The 17,173-nt window shown below is 42.7% G+C and overlaps 2 protein-coding genes and 1 long non-coding RNA gene across 9 annotated transcripts in view; all 3 read left to right on the plus strand.

Annotated features, from left to right (window-relative positions):
• The first annotated feature begins 91 nt into the window (after positions 1–91).
• On the plus strand, positions 92–7,956 carry LOC128016093 (SLAIN motif-containing protein 1). Of its 2 annotated transcripts, XM_052600476.1 has the most exons (8): positions 93–528; positions 1,541–1,677; positions 4,013–4,147; positions 4,361–4,483; positions 5,375–5,686; positions 6,711–6,845; positions 6,932–7,184; positions 7,310–7,956. In XM_052600476.1, exons 1-8 carry the CDS (start codon positions 182–184, stop codon positions 7,350–7,352), a joined length of 1,485 nt encoding a protein of 494 aa, XP_052456436.1. In that variant the 5' UTR covers positions 93–181; the 3' UTR covers positions 7,353–7,956. The 2 variants fall into 2 exon arrangements, with proteins under 2 accessions (XP_052456437.1, XP_052456436.1); XM_052600477.1 differs by lacking the exon at positions 4,013–4,147 and having other exon boundaries at positions 92–528.
• A 770-nt stretch (positions 7,957–8,726) lies between these two features.
• LOC128015181 (uncharacterized) lies at positions 8,727–10,900 on the plus strand. The gene is made up of 2 exons (XR_008183815.1): positions 8,727–9,039; positions 9,112–10,900. It is a non-coding gene; the product is annotated as an uncharacterized LOC128015181 (long non-coding RNA).
• Positions 10,901–12,826: 1,926 nt separating this feature from the next.
• The window catches only part of LOC128016098 (peripheral plasma membrane protein CASK), a 37,661-nt gene continuing 33,314 nt past the window's right edge, over positions 12,827–17,173 (plus strand). For 2 of the 6 annotated variants that reach the window (XM_052600486.1, XM_052600488.1), the window contains exon 1: positions 12,830–13,527. In XM_052600486.1, the coding sequence (XP_052456446.1) occupies positions 13,469–13,527 (59 nt within the window). In that variant the 5' untranslated portion in view covers positions 12,830–13,468. Of the gene's footprint in view, positions 13,528–17,173 lie in introns of all 6 variants that reach the window. The other 4 variants (XM_052600489.1, XM_052600491.1, XM_052600487.1 and 1 more) reach the window with 3 other exon arrangements.

Raw genomic sequence — 17,173 nt, forward strand, 5'->3', positions numbered from 1 at the left:
TGTGTGTGTTTGGTGGAGAGAGAGAGTGTTTGTTTGGTGGAGAGAGAGAGAGAGTGTGTGTGTTGGGTGGAGAAAGTGTGACAGTCTCGTCTCTCATTGGCTGATTGTCTCTCGTGCACTGTGGCGCCGCTGCTCGCGCGCTCTTCTCGGTGATCTTCACCGGGTGTGTGTCGGTGCGCGGATGGAGGCGGCGGTGCTGAAGCCGCGGATGATGGCGGATGCTCGCGTGGAGCGGGAGGTGCAGAAGCTGCAGGAGCTCGTGCGGAAACTGGAGCGGCAGAACGAGCAGCTGCGGACGCGCGCGAACATCGTTCCGCCCTCACCGGCGTGCTTGCGCGCGACCTCCCGCTGCATCCCGAGCCCGGCGCCGAGCCTCGCGTGCCAGTATTTCCCGCCGGACGATCCGTTCCCGTATTTCCAGCCGCATTCCGCCGCGGATGACGAGGATGATGAAGAAGATGAAGAGGACGAGCTGATGCTGCTGGAGCTGGAGCGCGTGAGTCCGAGCGGAGAGTCTGAAGAGACCTGGTGAGAGTCCTTTGTGTTATTATGAGCCGAGTCTGGATTCACACTGAACACCAGCATGATCCGGATCAGGCCACATTCTGCTGTGTGCTTCAGTGCTGAGTGTAACTGTTGTCTCCACACACACACACACACACACACACTGATCTAGATAGTCAACAGCATGAGGAGCAGTGAAGATGACAGGTGAACCAGATTCAGAGCCCACTTCACTCACTCTCTCACTCACACACTCACACACACACACACACACACACACTTCTATGAGGACGTGTTTCTGGCAGGACTGCAGTCATTAACCAGCACTAATGTCTGAATTCAGAGCTAGTTCATTATGAGCTTTGTGCCCAAAACAAGTCGATTTCTTGGTTCTACAGACTTTAGTGCATGTCTACAGTGTGAACTGGTTGAGATCAGCACATGTTGATGTGTGTGTTCTGTTATCTTTCTAAAACGCTGAATATTATGACAGTGTGAAGATGAAACCCAGTGACTCTAGATTCCTTCACGTTTGAGAACAGAAAAAGAGATGCATCTGTAAGTTTTAGAAAACTCATTATTGAACGAAACATCGTGATTGTTCTCCTGGATTTGTGTGTGGTGTGTTTCAGAACACACTTATAAAGCATGAAACTGAACACACAACAGCACAAGTGTATTATGCCATAATTTTGGGTCAAGCTCTGCTTTTGGGTTTGAGTGATGTTCACATCGAGCGGATTGAGATGAACAGGAGCTCCAGATCCTCAACAGAAGAGCTCGAGTTTGTGCTCAGGACGTTCAGTCTTTATTCTATATTCAGAAAAATTCACTGCGTGGTGAAAACAGAGCTAAACTGGGAAATTGAGTAATTAGGAAGCCGATTAAAGCGTCTGTCTTATTTCAAATGCGTCATGGGTCAGTCATGAAGCCAAATCATGTGTCTGAAGATTAGTGTCTTGTAAAAGGATTCCTCTCTGTCTGAGGAGCTGAACTCATGTTCACTTCTATCAGACGAGCTGTGCTCTCTCCTCAGGCTCTACGAGTCTCCCAGGTCTCATCTGTGGTCCGGCGCCGGGCTGGACGCTCTGCAGTGGACTCGACATGTTCTGGATCAGCTGCGGCCCGAGCTGGACGCTGGACGACACTCGCTCGGCCAAAGACTGGAGTCTGGTACGTCTAACAGACCAGAACTGAGTCTGATTACTGTATGAAAACACCAGAACTAACGTCAGAATAGATTAATTTGCTCTTTTATCACATCAACCACCTTCATGATGAGACAGACGTCCATCCGGTCGAAAAGAGCCTCATGTCACACCAAACCCATAAGACTTCTGTTTATCTTCAGAACACAGATGAAGATATTTATACAAATATTTCAGTATTTAATGTTCATTCATCCACATTTTCTTTAGAGAATGTTATATCTTCATTTGTGATCAGAAGTGTAATGGGTTTGGAGTTAATTTAATTGTAAAGCTCATTTCTGATGCAGGCAGACATGAGCAGATAAAGCTAGACTCCTGTTAAACCTCTCCAAAGTCTTCAGGTCTAGTGTAGAAGCATCCAGGGTTCAGATCAAACAGTCAGCGGTGGGTTATTTCAGAGCCTGAGGGCGAGTAAAGGAGGACAGAATGAGGATTTTTTTTTGGTGTACTGTCTCTTTAAATTTTACCTGCTACACACTGAAATATTAATGGTATTAATTGGTTAATGATAATTTCCCTTAATATATTCAGTGATAAACCTAATGGGAAATATACTGTACATATTTACTTTTTGTTCTGTTTAGGATAAATCTATAAAACTTAAAATATTGGTAAGCTGTTTTTACTGGTGAATCCTGGCCTCCACAGCTGCTGGTCTTTAACTGAGTGTTTTACAGCATGTGAAGATGAGTCTTTATCGTCCAGTGTGTTTGTGATGGACGAGGTCAGAGCGGCCGATCGAGGTCACATGAGGAGGATTATGGGAAGGACGCGCTGAGCTCTGCGTCTTAATGCGGCACATATATAAACACAGGAGCTCAGAATAACCAGCATCATCTTATTAGTGAATCGTGTTCAATCAGCTGGGGGCGGAGCCATCATGAATATGTAAATGAGAGCGTGTGACGGACAGCTCTGGCTCTGGGACGCGTGTAATGCGTTCAGGATTTAGTCGTAAGCTCGTTACTCAGCTAAATAAACCCTGTGTCACATTCACAAAGACTCCTGAGCTGGTCCCAGCGTTAACCCTTTACTAACCAGTGCTGATGCTCGGTCTCGGGCTTCGCTGCTATATTCAGACTGAAGGTGGGGGTTAGACGAGCCGTAACCATAGCAACTGTGTTTACATGAAAGGAGTCGGCGCTGTAAAGTGTGTTATTACTGTTCAGCAGATTCATCACTAATGTGCGGGAATATATTCATGTTTGATAATGGACTGGATGAGCTTTTACTGTCATGTGCTCATCAATAAGAGGACAGACTCAATGCTGAGAGAGAGAGAGTGTGTGTGTGTGTGTGAGAGAGAGAGTGTGTGTGTGTGTGTGTGTGTGTGTGTGTGTGTATGTATGAGAGAGAGGGAGAGAGTGTGTGTGTGTGTGTGTGTGTGTGTATGTATGAGAGAGAGGGAGAGAGTGTGTGTGTGTGTGTGTGTGTGTGAGTGTGTGTGTGTATGTATGAGAGAGAGAGTGTGTGTGTGTGTGTATGAGAGAGAGGGAGAGAGTGTGTGTGTGTGTGTGTGTGTGTATGTATGAGAGAGAGGGAGAGAGTGTGTGTGTGTGTGTGTGAGTGTGTGTGTGTATGTATGAGAGAGAGAGTGTGTGTGTGTGTGTATGAGAGAGAGGGAGAGAGTGTGTGTGTGTGTGTGTATGTATGAGAGAGAGGGAGAGAGTGTGTGTGTGTGTGTGTGTGTGTGTGTGTGTGTGTGTATGAGAGAGAGAGTGTGTGTGTGTGTGTGTATGAGAGAGAGGGAGAGAGTGTGTGTGTGTGTATGTATGAGAGAGAGAGAGAGTGTGTGTGTGTGTATGAGAGAGAGGGAGAGAGTGTGTGTGTGTGTGTGTGTATGTATGAGAGAGAGAGTGTGTGTGTGTGTGTGTGTGTGTATGAGAGAGAGGGAGAGAGTGTGTGTGTATGAGAGAGAGAGAGAGTGTGTGTGTGTATGAGAGAGAAGGAGAGAGTGTGTGTGTGAGTGTGTGTGTGTGTATGTATGAGAGAGAGAGTGTGTGTGTGTGTGTATGAGAGAGAGTGTGTGTGTGTTTTGAATTAATTGTTGTCTTCAGTCATCTCTTGTGTCTCTGACACTCAATGGCTGTCTGTCCCATCTCTAAACGCTTCTCTTAAAATCTCACACACACACACACACACACACACACACACACACACACACACACACACACACTCTCACACGCACACACACACTCACACACACTCTCTCACACAAACTCACACACACACACACTCTCTCACACACACACACACACTCCCAGCGGTCGGTGATGTAGTTGATCTCTCTCCTTCAGTCAGTAGATGGAGGTCAGGCTTCTCCTCTCCTGCTCTTCCTCGTGCTCGTGTGGTTGGAGTTTCTCCTCTCTGCACCTCCTCTCCCTCCAAACCCTGTGCTCCCCTTCCCAGCAGCACCTCCTGTGAGAGAGCAGGTAACACACACACACACACACACATCAGAGACAATGTGATTACTGTGACATGATTTCCAGCGGCTCGCCTCGACCGGTCCAGACTGCGAATCCAGCCGATGTTCTGTGTGTGTGTGTGTGTGTGTTGAGTCTGATGACATCACGTGATCACGTCTCCATGGCGACACCCAGTCCCCTGCTGCTGATGTTGTGTGTGTTGTGTGTGTTCCTCAGGACGCAGCGTCCGGCGCGGTGTGGACGGTGATGTGAGCGAGCCGGACCGTGACTCTGTGACTCCCGGTTACCGTCTGCAGGACCTCACGGACGTCCAGGTGATGGCCCGACTGCAGGAGGAGAGTAAGTGACAGATCCACAGTCACACACACACACACACACTTTATTAATAGTTTAATGATGAAAGACGATTTCAATTTGATGTGTATTTAAATATTATACATATTTCATTCTGAAAAATATAGGCATTTATAAAGTTTATTTATTGGGTTCCATTAAGAACCTTTGACATCCATGAACTAAAGGATATTTATAGTGACACAAATATTCTTTGTTTTTCAATAAACGTTCTTCACATTCAGAAAACATGGTTCTGTTAGCAGCTGATCACTGAAAGGTTCTTGAGGGAACCAAAAATAATCTTTCTTTTAAAGAGTGAATTCATCATTAGCTGTGTTTCCATCCTCCTGTTTTTATGCAAATTGAGATATTGCATTAAAAACATGAGATGGAAATACCAAGATGTGCATATATCCCTAAAAATGTTCATAAACCACACACGTGCTCAAGTGAGTCTTTCATTTCTTTATGTATTTTGCGCCAGCTTCACACAAGCTCATGATTTTGTTCTTTTGAAAACACACACGATGGAAATGTGCTTTATTTGCAGAAGTTTTCCTAATTTTGCTCAAGTTAAATTCACAACTTTGAAAGGCAACATACTGTAGCTACAATAGTACATGGCTTTATTTGAATAAAAATCGGACTTAATAAAGTGCATGACCGTAATCTTATTTTGTCAGGATGTGTGAGTGAAAGCATGCTCCATCACTTTAAACCACCAGAGAGTATAAAAGCACGTGCATGTAGAATATTAATACCAGTAATTCATCCATCTGTATGATTATTTTGAATAACACATGTGGTGCATATTCACCCTAAATCCACAGGACAGACGTAACAAATAAAGAAATATTTCCAGAACTGTACTCTCATGCTGTGTTTCTCCGTCAGGTTTGCGTCAGGACTACGCCTCTTCCTCCTCCTCTTCCTCTTCTTCTTCTGTGAACCGTCGCAGTGCCAGCTTCTCCTTCCAGTTTGGCCAGCGTGGTGATTTGCACCTAAACGAGGAGGAGGAGGATGAGGATGAAGATTACGGTCAGTTACCGCCGCCGCAGCCGCGTCTGAGTCGAGCCGGAGCTCTGCCGCATTCACAGACCTTCAGCAGCCTCAGAGACTGGACACGCAGCAGCACGCCTCGCTCCAGCGCAGCCCCGCAGACGCAGATGCAGACGCAGACGCAGACGGGCCTCCGGAGCAGCTCAGGTCAGATCCTCACTGATATTACACTCATTAACTAAAGCAGAGACGGGAGTCAGTGTGAACAAACCACAGCGCCAGGAGAACGCAGTATACACAATCACAGCCCAGTATACAGTAATGATGTCAGGAGACTTTTAACAATAACTTTATAATGAGAGAAACTACTGTTCAGAAATTTGGGGGGTGTGTGTGTGTGTGAGAGAGAGTGAGTCTGTGTGTGTGTGTGTGTGAGAGAGTTAGAGAGAGCGAGTCTGCGTGTGTGTGTGTGTGTGAGAGAGAGAGAGAGAGTGTCTGTCTGTGTGTGTGTGTGTGTGTGTGAGAGAGAGAGTGATAGAGAGTGTCTGTGTGTGTGTGTGTGACAAAGAGCGAGAGAGTGAGTCTGTGTGTGTGAGAGAGAGAGTGAGAGAAAACCTGTGTGTGTGTGTGACAGACAGAGAGAGAGAGAGTGAGTCTGTGTGTGTGTGAGAGAGAGCGAGTCTGTGTGTGAGCGAGTGTGTGTGTTAGAGAGAGAGAGTCTGTGTGTGTGTGAGAGAGAGAGTGATAGAGAGTGTCTGTCTGTGTGTGTGTGTGAGTGTGAGAGAGAGAGAGAGAGTGAGAGACAGAGAGAGTGTCTGTGTGTGTGACAGACAGAGAGAGAGAGAGCGAGTCTGTGTGTGTGTGTGTGTGTGTAATCCTTCAGCCATCAACTTTCAGAAATCAGTTGAAAGTTGATAAACTTGAATGTTTTAAGGAATATGTGATGCATCCAATGATCGTCCGGATGGGCTGATGGGTAAAACTCTGATGTTCAGATGTGAATGTCCCTCCTGAGTGAGTCTCTAAGCGTCTTAATATATAACACACACACACACACACACACACACACACACACACACACACACACACAGCCGTGTCTCAATCCTCTTAAAGCACATCAGATGTAACTGGGGTTTAATCTGATGTGAACATGTTTCATCAATGTGTGGGCCTCATGTTTATCTGTCATGCGTGTGATTGGCTGATCTGACAGGAAGTGCTGTTCCTCCAGATAAGCTGAGGAGGAGTATGCCGAACCTGCTGGTGTCTGCGGCTCTGAGTCCGGTGTCGTCGAGTCCAGCGCTGAGGAGCAGCCAGAGCTTCGAGTCGTCCGGTTCTCTGACCGTGACTCGTCTCCAGAGCAGCAGTAGGTCTCTCGCGGTCACTCGTCCACCGCGGCGTCTGCAGCTCTGTGTCCATCTGATGTGTGTGTGTGTGTGTGTGTGTGTGCAGTCCCTGCTCCAGCGCCGCTGCAGAACCGCGTGCAGAGCCTCGGGAGCTTCTCGTCCCGTCAGCCGCTCAAAGCCACCGCATACGTCAGCCCCACCATCAAGAGCTCCTCGGTCAGCTTACAGAGTCTGTCGGTCAGCGAGATCCCTAAATCGCCCGTGTCTCAGGTCCTGTCCCGCAGCGGTCTCCCGCGGCCCGCGTCCTTCATCGCCAGCAGCTCCAGCTCTCGCAGCAGACTGACCGCACCTGTGCGCAGGTGACCATCACACCCAGAACACTTCACACACTCAGAGCCACTTTAGTGTTAAACATGTAAAGTGTTACAGCAGTAACAGAGTCATGTTTGTTTCTCTGTGTGTGTGTGTGTGTGTGTGTGTGCAGTCTGCTGACTCCCCCCAGGAGCTGGCGCGAGGGCTGTTTCTGACCGCTCTGGAGTGTCCTGCAGGCCGGGCCGCTCCAGTATCACAGCATCTCTCCTCCAGATGCTGCTCAATCAGGGACTCGTCTCTGTGCTAAAGCAATCCGGAAGGAACTAAACAACTTGACATGGTTCGTACGATTGATACGATTCAGTTTCAACCGAATTTCCCCAGGGTTTTTTTTACCATTTACAGGTATGAAAGACTTTAATGTGAATATGTTTATATGATTAATAGTGCTATTTAACTTAGCATACTCTCTTAATCCCTGATCTGTATGGACCAATTATCGCACCATTTGTAAACATATAAATGTTTTGATTATAATTGTTGTTGTTGTATTAATTTGATGTTGCACTTTCACTGTTAATGTTTATTTTATCGTGGATGATTTCTTCTGGATGATTTTCGAAGGCCACAGGTGTAGCACTGTATAGTTATCTTGTTTCCTTTATTTATTATGTGAAATATATTTAAAAGAGCGTTCTTCTTGTTTTGCACATTGTTTCTGTAAATGCACCACCGTTTTCTTCTTAAATATTTCTGTGACTGATATTTTAATGGGTGTGTCTGTATTTAAAGTCCAAATAAAGTTTTGTTTGTTTTTTATGATTGTGTGATGTTGATTATTTTATTTCTGTTGTGGGAATCTCTGCTTTACAGATGCATTGACTCATCTCACTGAGAGAGTTGTTCATGTCTGAGCAGCGCCCTCTACTGTACAGACCTGCATTTACAGCTGCCAAAAATATACATATCATATTCAAAAGACACAAGCCAGTACAGTTCAGATGAGAAAAAGTCATGCATTACTTTCCATAAAAAGTAACTAAGTATTGCAAGTAATTACTTTCTTAGGGAGTATCACAATATTGTAACGCATTACTTTTAAAAGTATCTCTTCCCAAAACTCTGTAGTCTAGACTGCTAACAACAACATCAGTGTGAGGATTTTTAGCACTGATTTTAAAACATTTATTTGATCTCCCTCAGGTTAGAGCCTTTATGATTTATTATTTAACAGCTAAAGTAGGACTGACGATCACCTCATGTTTTAATAAGATTCAATCTCATTAAAATGACTTCTTCTGGATGATATATACATTGACTGGTGTCTCTAGCAGCATTTATGAGAGTTATTTCTGTTTGTTTGTATTTCTGTGGTTCTCGTGGGTTTTAATAAAAGTAACACATTTCGAAAAAAAAAACCATCTTCCCATACCGGGAGTCGAACCCGGGCCGCCTGGGTGAAAACCAGGAATCCTAACCGCTCATCTATAATAATTGAGCAATACTTCACTACTTTATTTTCCATTCTTGGTCTATCTGAGCATTTCCGATCCTGCATCGGGGTTTGTCGCTTCGTGAGTGACGTCATCCCGCAGTGCCAGCAGTGAGAACTCATCAGTGAGGATGTAGATTCCAGTAACGTAAAACATTTAGGAGCATTTAAGGGGTTTGTAGTTATCCTTCACAATGTAAGAAATCACGAGCGTGTCATTCAGACACTGGAAGAACTCGTGCATTCGAGCAGTCATTCACGCGCGATTACAGAAATATAATAAAGTCTCTTTGTTTGACTGTGTTTGTGATCAAGGGCTGATTACTTTAAATCACAGCCGAGGAAGTTCTGTCAGTACTCTAATTGATGGATCGCACATCATCGCAGATAATAAACCAGGACAAACGCAGGTAAAACCATCAGTTCATCTGTGAGTCTAAAGCTCACCTGTTCAGATCTAATGTCATGTTTACCTGCGGCAGAATCAATCAGGCAATGCGTGGATGGAGGCTGTGAGTCCTGATGGATATATGTACAACACTGAGACGGGTGGTGAGAAAACATCTGAACACATTCAGCTTCACATCATAGTGTGCATTAGACAATATAACCCTATAAAGTTTAAATGATTGACATAAACTCTGTTGAACCTTCTTCACACTCAATCTCCTCATGTCTTCTGTTTCTGATTGAGAGTTTAAAGTGTTTTCAACCAGTCAAAGCTCTTTTATTGTAATTGTAGAAATGTCTTGAGTTATTGTGATCCAGTAAAGGTCAGAATAAGGTCAGTAATATCTCCAGATGAACTCTTCCTGGACTGAAGCAGCTCAGCTTTACTTGATTCTCCATCAATCATGTTTTAGAGTCTCAAATCTGATCCTCAGGATCTTTTGAGGAGCGTTTGTTTCCAGAAGCTTTACTTTCACTGTTCCTCAGCGGAGGAATGATCTTCACAAGCCTCCAGAACATCTCACATCTTCTGAGGAGCCTTGATTTCTCCAGCTCTCAGTCTCTGTGTTATATGTGCGGATCATTTACACATCACTGGAGATATAGAGCACAGACTCATATTTACATCAGTTTATATCAGTATCTGCTCTACTGAGAAACATCTCACTGATCTACATCACAAACTAATAAAAAGCAGCAGCTACGCTAAATTATATATTTTTGCTCAGTTTGAGTCTCTGAATGAAATTGAGCTGTTTTTTTTAATATATATAAATTTTTTGATTCACAGCTTTGAAGCAGTGAAATAATTCAGCCACTAGTGAAGTTGGTCCTTATCTAATGTCATTCGTTCAGTTAATGCTTTCTGTTCTCTTTGAGTTTGCAGAACCTCTCATAGAAGTTATGAATGATATCTTGTCATCAGAAAAAGTCTGTAGCGTTGCAGTAAAAAAGTTGCTCAGAATGGATTAAGCAGAATTACTAATTATGTATCGTGTCTCTCCTAAACTAAAACTACCAGTAATATAGCACATACCTGTTAAACTCATCAGAGAAATGAAGTGTCAAATCCTCAAGAGATGGAGACTTTATTTAGATGCTACTCTATAGAGGAAATTCATTCTGAAGAAACAGTCTTATTAGGTCTTACTGTAATCAGCATATTTGTGATATTTTTTCCTAAAATTGATTTCTAGGACACTTTAAACTTGATGAAGGGCAATATTTTCCTCACAGAATTAGATGTACGTCAGATTCTTACACTTTGTCAATACATTCAGTTACAATAATAAGACACTGTATGGATGTTATTAGATCTTTCCATGCGGAGGAAACAGAAGCTGCATCAGAAGCGCATTTACTCGCTGTTTAATGAAGATAAGAGGATCCAGAAATCCATTCACACAGTAAAATTGCATAATGTTAATGTTTTACTTTTTTAAAATACAAATATGAAATGTTTGAAAAATGCAATGATACTTTTAAATATGAAACCAAACCACCAGTGGGTGAGTCACTGTCTTAATGAGTGAGTCACTGATTCACTGGATTCGTTCAAACTGCTGATTCATTCAATAAATGATTATAAACGGTTCACTGAATCATTGACTCACTTGATTCGTTCAGAAACACTGAATCATTCAGTGATGAAGCACTGTTGTGTGTTGCTCAGAGATGTGTGACTGTTCTGCTGTGGCTCTGCTTTGTTTCGTTTCACAAAAACGGTCAATAATGTGTCTAAAATATTAATATCAGCTACTTGTTTACTGAACTGCTGTTGTATAAAATCAATGTCACATTTGCAATCGTGCTGATAAACGGTCGTGAGATGTTGTTTAACGGTCTCGTATTATATAGAATATTTATCTTTTTGTTGTTGTTGTTGTTATTGATGTTTTAATCATGTTACATGTTAATTCTGGTTCACTTGCCCCTTCACAAAAACCACTGTCCCGCACAAGCATTAACGTCGAGCCCTGTTTCATGTCAGAATTATTATAATAAAATAAGTATTATGTTATTATAGTGTACTCTGACATAAGCACTAATCCAGAGAACACGGACTCTCGTGGTCTGCTCAGACTCGAGAGCAGCAGAGATCATTCCAACACTGCTTCAGCTTCTGATGAACACATTAATGTTTAATCTCTCAGGTTATTAACCATGTCTTACTGTGTCTTCAGAAGGCTTTCAAACACATTCAGATGCTCACATTCATGTTATTTCTTGATAATATTTGTATGTTCCCGGATCCGTGACGGTCACATGACATGCAGGTAAACAAATGAAGTATGACTTTTTTTAGCAAGTGTTTTATTTAGTTACATTTCTATGCAGTTGTCCTTCACAAACCACAGTTTTACTGCACTTCATGTTGTTAATAACAAAGAATGTGATATATTTTCTTTTCCTCTGCATTTTTATATCAGTATGGTACAAGGTTATCTTATTTAAATCAATATGATAAACGAGTGTGATGATAAACATCGGTTCATTAGTTATCAAGCAGCACAGATGCTGATCTTTTCTCTGCACTTTATATAGAAATATATATATGAGATTATCAGTTGTGTCAATATTTCTCCTGATGACTAATATTGTTATTATATTATTTGATGATTAATATTATTATATAATTTTCTTTGCAGTAAATGAATAGTGATATAAGCTTGTCATGAAGTGTTTGATCACTCCGCTTCAGTTTTGATGTGTTTGACTAAAGAGAACTTTATGCATTAAAATACAAAAACCAATGTGGTGTAAATGTTATTGTTGTTGTTTTGGAATACGTTTTTGTGAATTTAAGAACACTATTCAGTTAGTGTTATTATTACTTTAGAGTAAATCCACAGTTCAGTATCACTGTGTGTACTGTACTATGATGACAGACGGAAAGTGTGTTTGTGTGTTTGTGTGTGTGTGTGTGTTTAATATAGACCAACACTTCCTGTTTCTTCCTGCAGAGTTGCCATAGCAACTCCTGAGAGCATCACTCTGGCTTCAGATGAAGCTGAACTTTAGGCCAGCGGTTTCTGTTCAACCTCATCATCCAAGAATCTGGTCAGAATCTGCTGTGATCCTCATTCCTCCAGACCTCAGCTGTGATGAGGAGCAGATCGACAGGATGAAGAGCTGATGTGAAGAAACTGACTGATAGGATACATATGATCTCAGTCATAAATGCACAAAATACAGGTGTGACTTCATGGGAGTTTTAAATTCTGCTCGGCCGCTCATTGGTCGCGAGAGTCACGTGGGAGTGAGTTTATTACATGAACGTGTACATTTAAATAGCATAAGACAAAACGTGTTTTTAGCCATTGAAAAAACAGCAGCACTTTAGGTAGTGTTTTTTTACGTGTTATTTTAATTGAGTGAATATATACAAGATGCTTGAATGATCAAACCCAGTTCAGTTTACATTGCATCCGAATGAGTTGTACAATATTTCTGCACTTGATATGAATATGTGGCTCAGTCAGTGATAAATCAGGATCATAAAATGATGCTCAGTCTGCGAGCCTGCTATTATTCAACGAGATGTTCAATCATTCAAGCATTATTCAGTAAGAAAATACACAGGAAAAATCGCAGAAGCTCTGACGTCATCGGACGGTCAACCAGCATGCGGAACGACGCGGACCTGCCATTGGCCGCTGGACGGGAGAACAGGTTTTCTCTGGGCAGATAAGGAAACTGAGCGCCGTGGGCTAGAAGGCGCGCCCTTACTCCGCCATCTTGGCTCAAGCGGTCAGAGGAGCATCCGCGGAAGCATCCGGGGAATCGCGCGCACATCGGCAGCCATTGTGGCTCCGCGAGCGGCAGCTTCATAACCTTGAGAAGGCGGAGCGTCAGAGCGCTGGACTGGAGTAGCAGCGGAGCGGGAGGAGAGACGCTGAGGCGACGGAGAGCTGCAGAAACCGTTACACGGGCAGCACTACTTTACCTCACCGCTTTAACGGGAGATCAGGGCGTGTACGGGCGCGTCTAACGGACAACGATGAGCGCAGTCGGACGGGAACCGGAGCGGCAGCGGCGTTTAGCGTGTTTCCATGTCTGAGGCGGATCGTCGGGATCTCGAGCGATTGGGCGCATCAGCGCATCATTTTATTTATAAAAAAAATTTTCGGCCGCTCGAGTCACTTTGACATTTATTATATGATTCCCGGAGCGGTGCGACCTGAATCCCGGAGCGTTGATTTCCCCTGACATCATCCTCATCCTCGTCGCCTCACCGGTGTGAACGGACATCTTCGGTGCTCGTCGACGGGAATCCGGGGGTTTACTGGATTTACTGGATCCGGGTGTCGGTTCTGACATTTGCGGCGCGTTTCTGAGGAAAAGCGGATCTTTTCCCGCGGATCTGTCGGCGGGAGTAACGGTAACGTGATGGCTGACGACGACGTGCTGTTCGAGGATGTGTACGAGCTCTGCGAGGTGATCGGGAAGTGAGTGATCAATCTAATCAATCATTCCGCCGCTGATCGGGGCTTTCCTCCGGTGCTCTTTGTCTCGTGTGTTGATATTTTACTGCTTCGGGTTCAGCTGACCGAGTGTGTGTGTGTGTGTGTGTGTGATGTGGCTTGTATTGATTGATCAGTAACTCCTCTCAGTCTCCGTGATTTGTGGCTTCAGCTCATGTGAGCATCTTGTGCCTTTTTGTTTTGGTCAGTGATTTGTTCTAATAATTAAATTATTTTTCATTGATTCTCTAGTATGAATCTGACTGTGAGGTGAAGAATGAGCTGTAGGCCTGTGTGTGTGATTGTGTGTGTTTTATGAGGGTGTATATGATTGTGTGTGTGATTGTGTGTTTAGTGTGTGTGTGTGTGTGTTTTATGAGTGTGTATGTGATAGTGAGAGTGTGTGTGTGTGTTGAGTGTGTGTGTGTGTGTGTGTGAGATTGTGTGTGTGTGTGTGTGTGTGTGTGTGTGTGTGTTTTATGAGTGTGTATGTGATTGTGAGTGTGTGTTTAGTGTGTGTGTGTGTGTGTGTGTGTGTGTGTTGAAGTCCAGGTCGTTCGTCTGTTGTGTGTGTTTAGTGTGAGTGTGTAGTGTGTGTGATTGTGTGTGTGTGTGTGTGTGTGATTGTGTGTGTGTGTGTTGAAGTCCAGGTCGTTTGTCTGTTGTGTGTTTAGTGTGTGTGTGTGTTGACTGTGTGTGTTGAAGTCCAGGTCGTTCGTCTGTTGTTTGATCAGATGAATGAATCTGAAGACTGAGAGAGTTCAGGTCTGTCTGTAGAAGCTCTGCTCTGTGAATGAAGTGATCAGGCTCAGTCTTCATCACTCATCTTCATCACGCTGTCTGTCGGTGTAGGGATGTAAAGCTGCTGGGAATCTGTCTCTGGGTTCACTGTGAATGTGTTTGAGGATCATTTGGACAATCTCTCAAACCACTCAGTTATATTTGACTCAGAACACTGAATCATGTTTCAGAGTTTCTTTCGTATGTTAACATAATTACTGTGAATGCCAATTATTTATTTATCATAGTTGTTTTTGTTGTGCTAACTTTATTGCTAATTTAGAAAACATTGTATTTCAGTAAAAAAAACTGAATTACAGTAATGAGATGTCAAACCTAGTGTTCATAAGTCAATTCAGTTCACGTTTATTTGTACAATGCTTCTCACGATACAAATCATTTCCAAGCAGCTTCACAGGAAATTAAAGTTTCTACATTATATTTAGGAGAAGTTTATCAGTGGTGATTATTAGAGCTGCACAATTGATTTAATTTCTAATCACGAGTATAATTATGGATGCCACAATTACATAATCGTTCAAACTGCAATTAATCATTAAAACTTCAGTTATTCTGCGTGCTAAAGATGCACTTTTTCTTTCTATGTTGTCTTAAGTTTTTTTCCATTATTTGAATCTTGATTTTAGTATAACATTGTAATACCATTTATATTTTAACTTTTTTATCATTTATTGAAGAAACCAATCCGATATAAAGGCTAATATTATAGAAATGCACTAAAGGTTTTTCAGTTCGAGAGTTTTCAGCTTCTTTATTTTCATATAAAAGTACAGCATGAAGTTGCTTCAAACAATGGTATAAACAGCATTCAATGTGAATTGTGATAATCGTCATTAATAATTCACAATTACAATTTCAAGAGAATAATCGACAATTATGATTTTTATCATAATCGTGCAGCTCTAGTGATCATGTCTAGGTGACATCCATATGGCAGGAATGTACAGTAAAAATCATTCAGATAGAAATGTATTTAATAAAACAAGGAACATTATTAACAATGATTTATGTCAAATGTAAGGATGTGACGATTCACTCAACTCTCGATTCGATTCATGATTTTGAGATTGAAGACATCATACAGTGAATGAAAAAGTGTCATGTCATTCAGCTATTGCTGCACGCTTCTTTTTGAAATAGAATTAGAACAAAACTAACTTGAAATTTGAAAACAATCCCAAATGAAACTAGTTACACGAAATAAATCTTTTAAAGGGGGGGTGAAATGCTATTTCATGCATACTGAGTATTTTACACTGTTAAAGAGTTGGATTCCGATGCTAAACATGGACAAAGTTAAAAAAATTAAGTTGTACGTTTGAAGGAGTATTTCTGTTCCAAAAAAACCTCTTCCGGTTTGTCTCAAGTTTCGGAAAGTTTTTTTCGAGTATGGCTCTGTGTGACGTTAGATGGAGCAGAATTTCCACTTCTGCCGGAAGAGCGCGCTCCCGTATAGCAGAGCACTGAGAGCACAACAGACTTCACTGATCAGAGCGAGAGCGTCGCCAAATGTCACAAAAGAAGTGTGTTTTTGGTTGCCAGGGCAAGACAACCCTGCACAAATTACCAAAAGAGAAACAGCATTAAGGGACCAGTGGATGGAGTTTATTTTTACAGAGCATCAACGGAGTTGTGCAAGTGTTTGTGTTTGTTCCCTGCATTTCGAAGATGCTTGTTTTACAAACAAGGCCCAGTTTGACGACGGATTTGCACATCGTTTATTTCTTAAGGATGATGCAGTCCCAACGAAAAAGGGTCACGATCGTGTGTTGGAACCGCAGGCAGTGAGTAAAACTGCTTCAAATATCTCTGCCTCCTTGTTAGTGCGTCCGCCTCCCATCAGAGACCCGGGTTCGAGCCCCGCTCGGAGCGAGTCGTTGCTGATGCTGCTCTCGTTCAGTTTCAGCCTCTGGATCTGATTTTGGATCATAAATAAACGGCTGAATCTGACTGTTAGCCATGGTTTGTTTTGGATGGTTTTTTCCTCAAGGTAATGTCACAGCTTCCAAACGCTCTCAACGCAAAAGCCTACTGGCGCTCGTGATTCTTTAGCTCCGCCCACACGTCACGCCTCCAGCCGGTCGTGTTTTTCCGGGAAAAATCGGTACAGACTATCTTTCTCTTATGAATATAATAAAACTAAAGACTTTTTGGATTTATGAAGGATGCAGTACTACTCTATGTGTACTCAAGATTAACAGGAGATTGAGTGAAAACGAGCATTTCACCCCCCTTTAATATGAACAGACTAAGTCTTTGTCTGAGAGACGAGGCTCCTCTGGTCTGTGTTCAGGGTTCACTGACCTCTGAACTGGACAGTATGTTCACAGTAAATGAAGGACAATTACAACACCTTTGATTATTGATGTGGAGAGCTAGTGTTTGATCACACACACACACACACACACACACACACTGTCTCTCTCTCTCTCTCTCACACACACACACACACACACACAGTAGCAGATGTGTGTTTGTGGTCTAAGGTGTTGTTCAGTGTCTGTTCAGCGATGTGAAGTTGCTTGGACATTTTAATATTTTTAATTATGTTTTAGTGATTAACGCTGTGTGGAGTTTCATGGACGTCTGTGGAGCAGGTTTCTACATGTTCCTATTGAAACCTTCTGCATGCTCTTGTTCCGTAGACTTTGACCTGTAGTCTGATTGGGTTGATATCTGTATTTTCTTTTATTGGCTACAATTGTTTGAAATTCTTTCAGGTAGGTTAGGGTTAGAGTTAGTATTAGAGTTAGGGCTGTGCAAAAAATCAAATGTGATTTTTCATGCACATCTCATCAGTAGATGCTCCTGTAATTAGGAGTATATCTCC

The sequence above is a fragment of the Carassius gibelio genome, chromosome A6 (assembly GCF_023724105.1).
Source record: "Carassius gibelio isolate Cgi1373 ecotype wild population from Czech Republic chromosome A6, carGib1.2-hapl.c, whole genome shotgun sequence".
Taxonomy (NCBI): Eukaryota; Metazoa; Chordata; class Actinopteri; order Cypriniformes; family Cyprinidae; genus Carassius; species Carassius gibelio.

What these genes read in the sequence shown, in the direction of transcription:
- LOC128016093 (XM_052600476.1), top strand. Translation starts at nt 182, where the DNA reads ATGGAGGCGGCGGTGCTGAAGCCGCGGATGATGGCGGATGCTCGCGTG. An exon ending in GGAGAGTCTGAAGAGACCTG is followed by an intron (nt 529 to 1,540) that starts GTGAGAGTCCTT and finishes CTCTCTCCTCAG; the next exon opens with GCTCTACGAGTCTCCCAGGT. An exon ending in CGGCCAAAGACTGGAGTCTG is followed by an intron (nt 1,678 to 4,012) that starts GTACGTCTAACA and finishes TCTCTCCTTCAG; the next exon opens with TCAGTAGATGGAGGTCAGGC.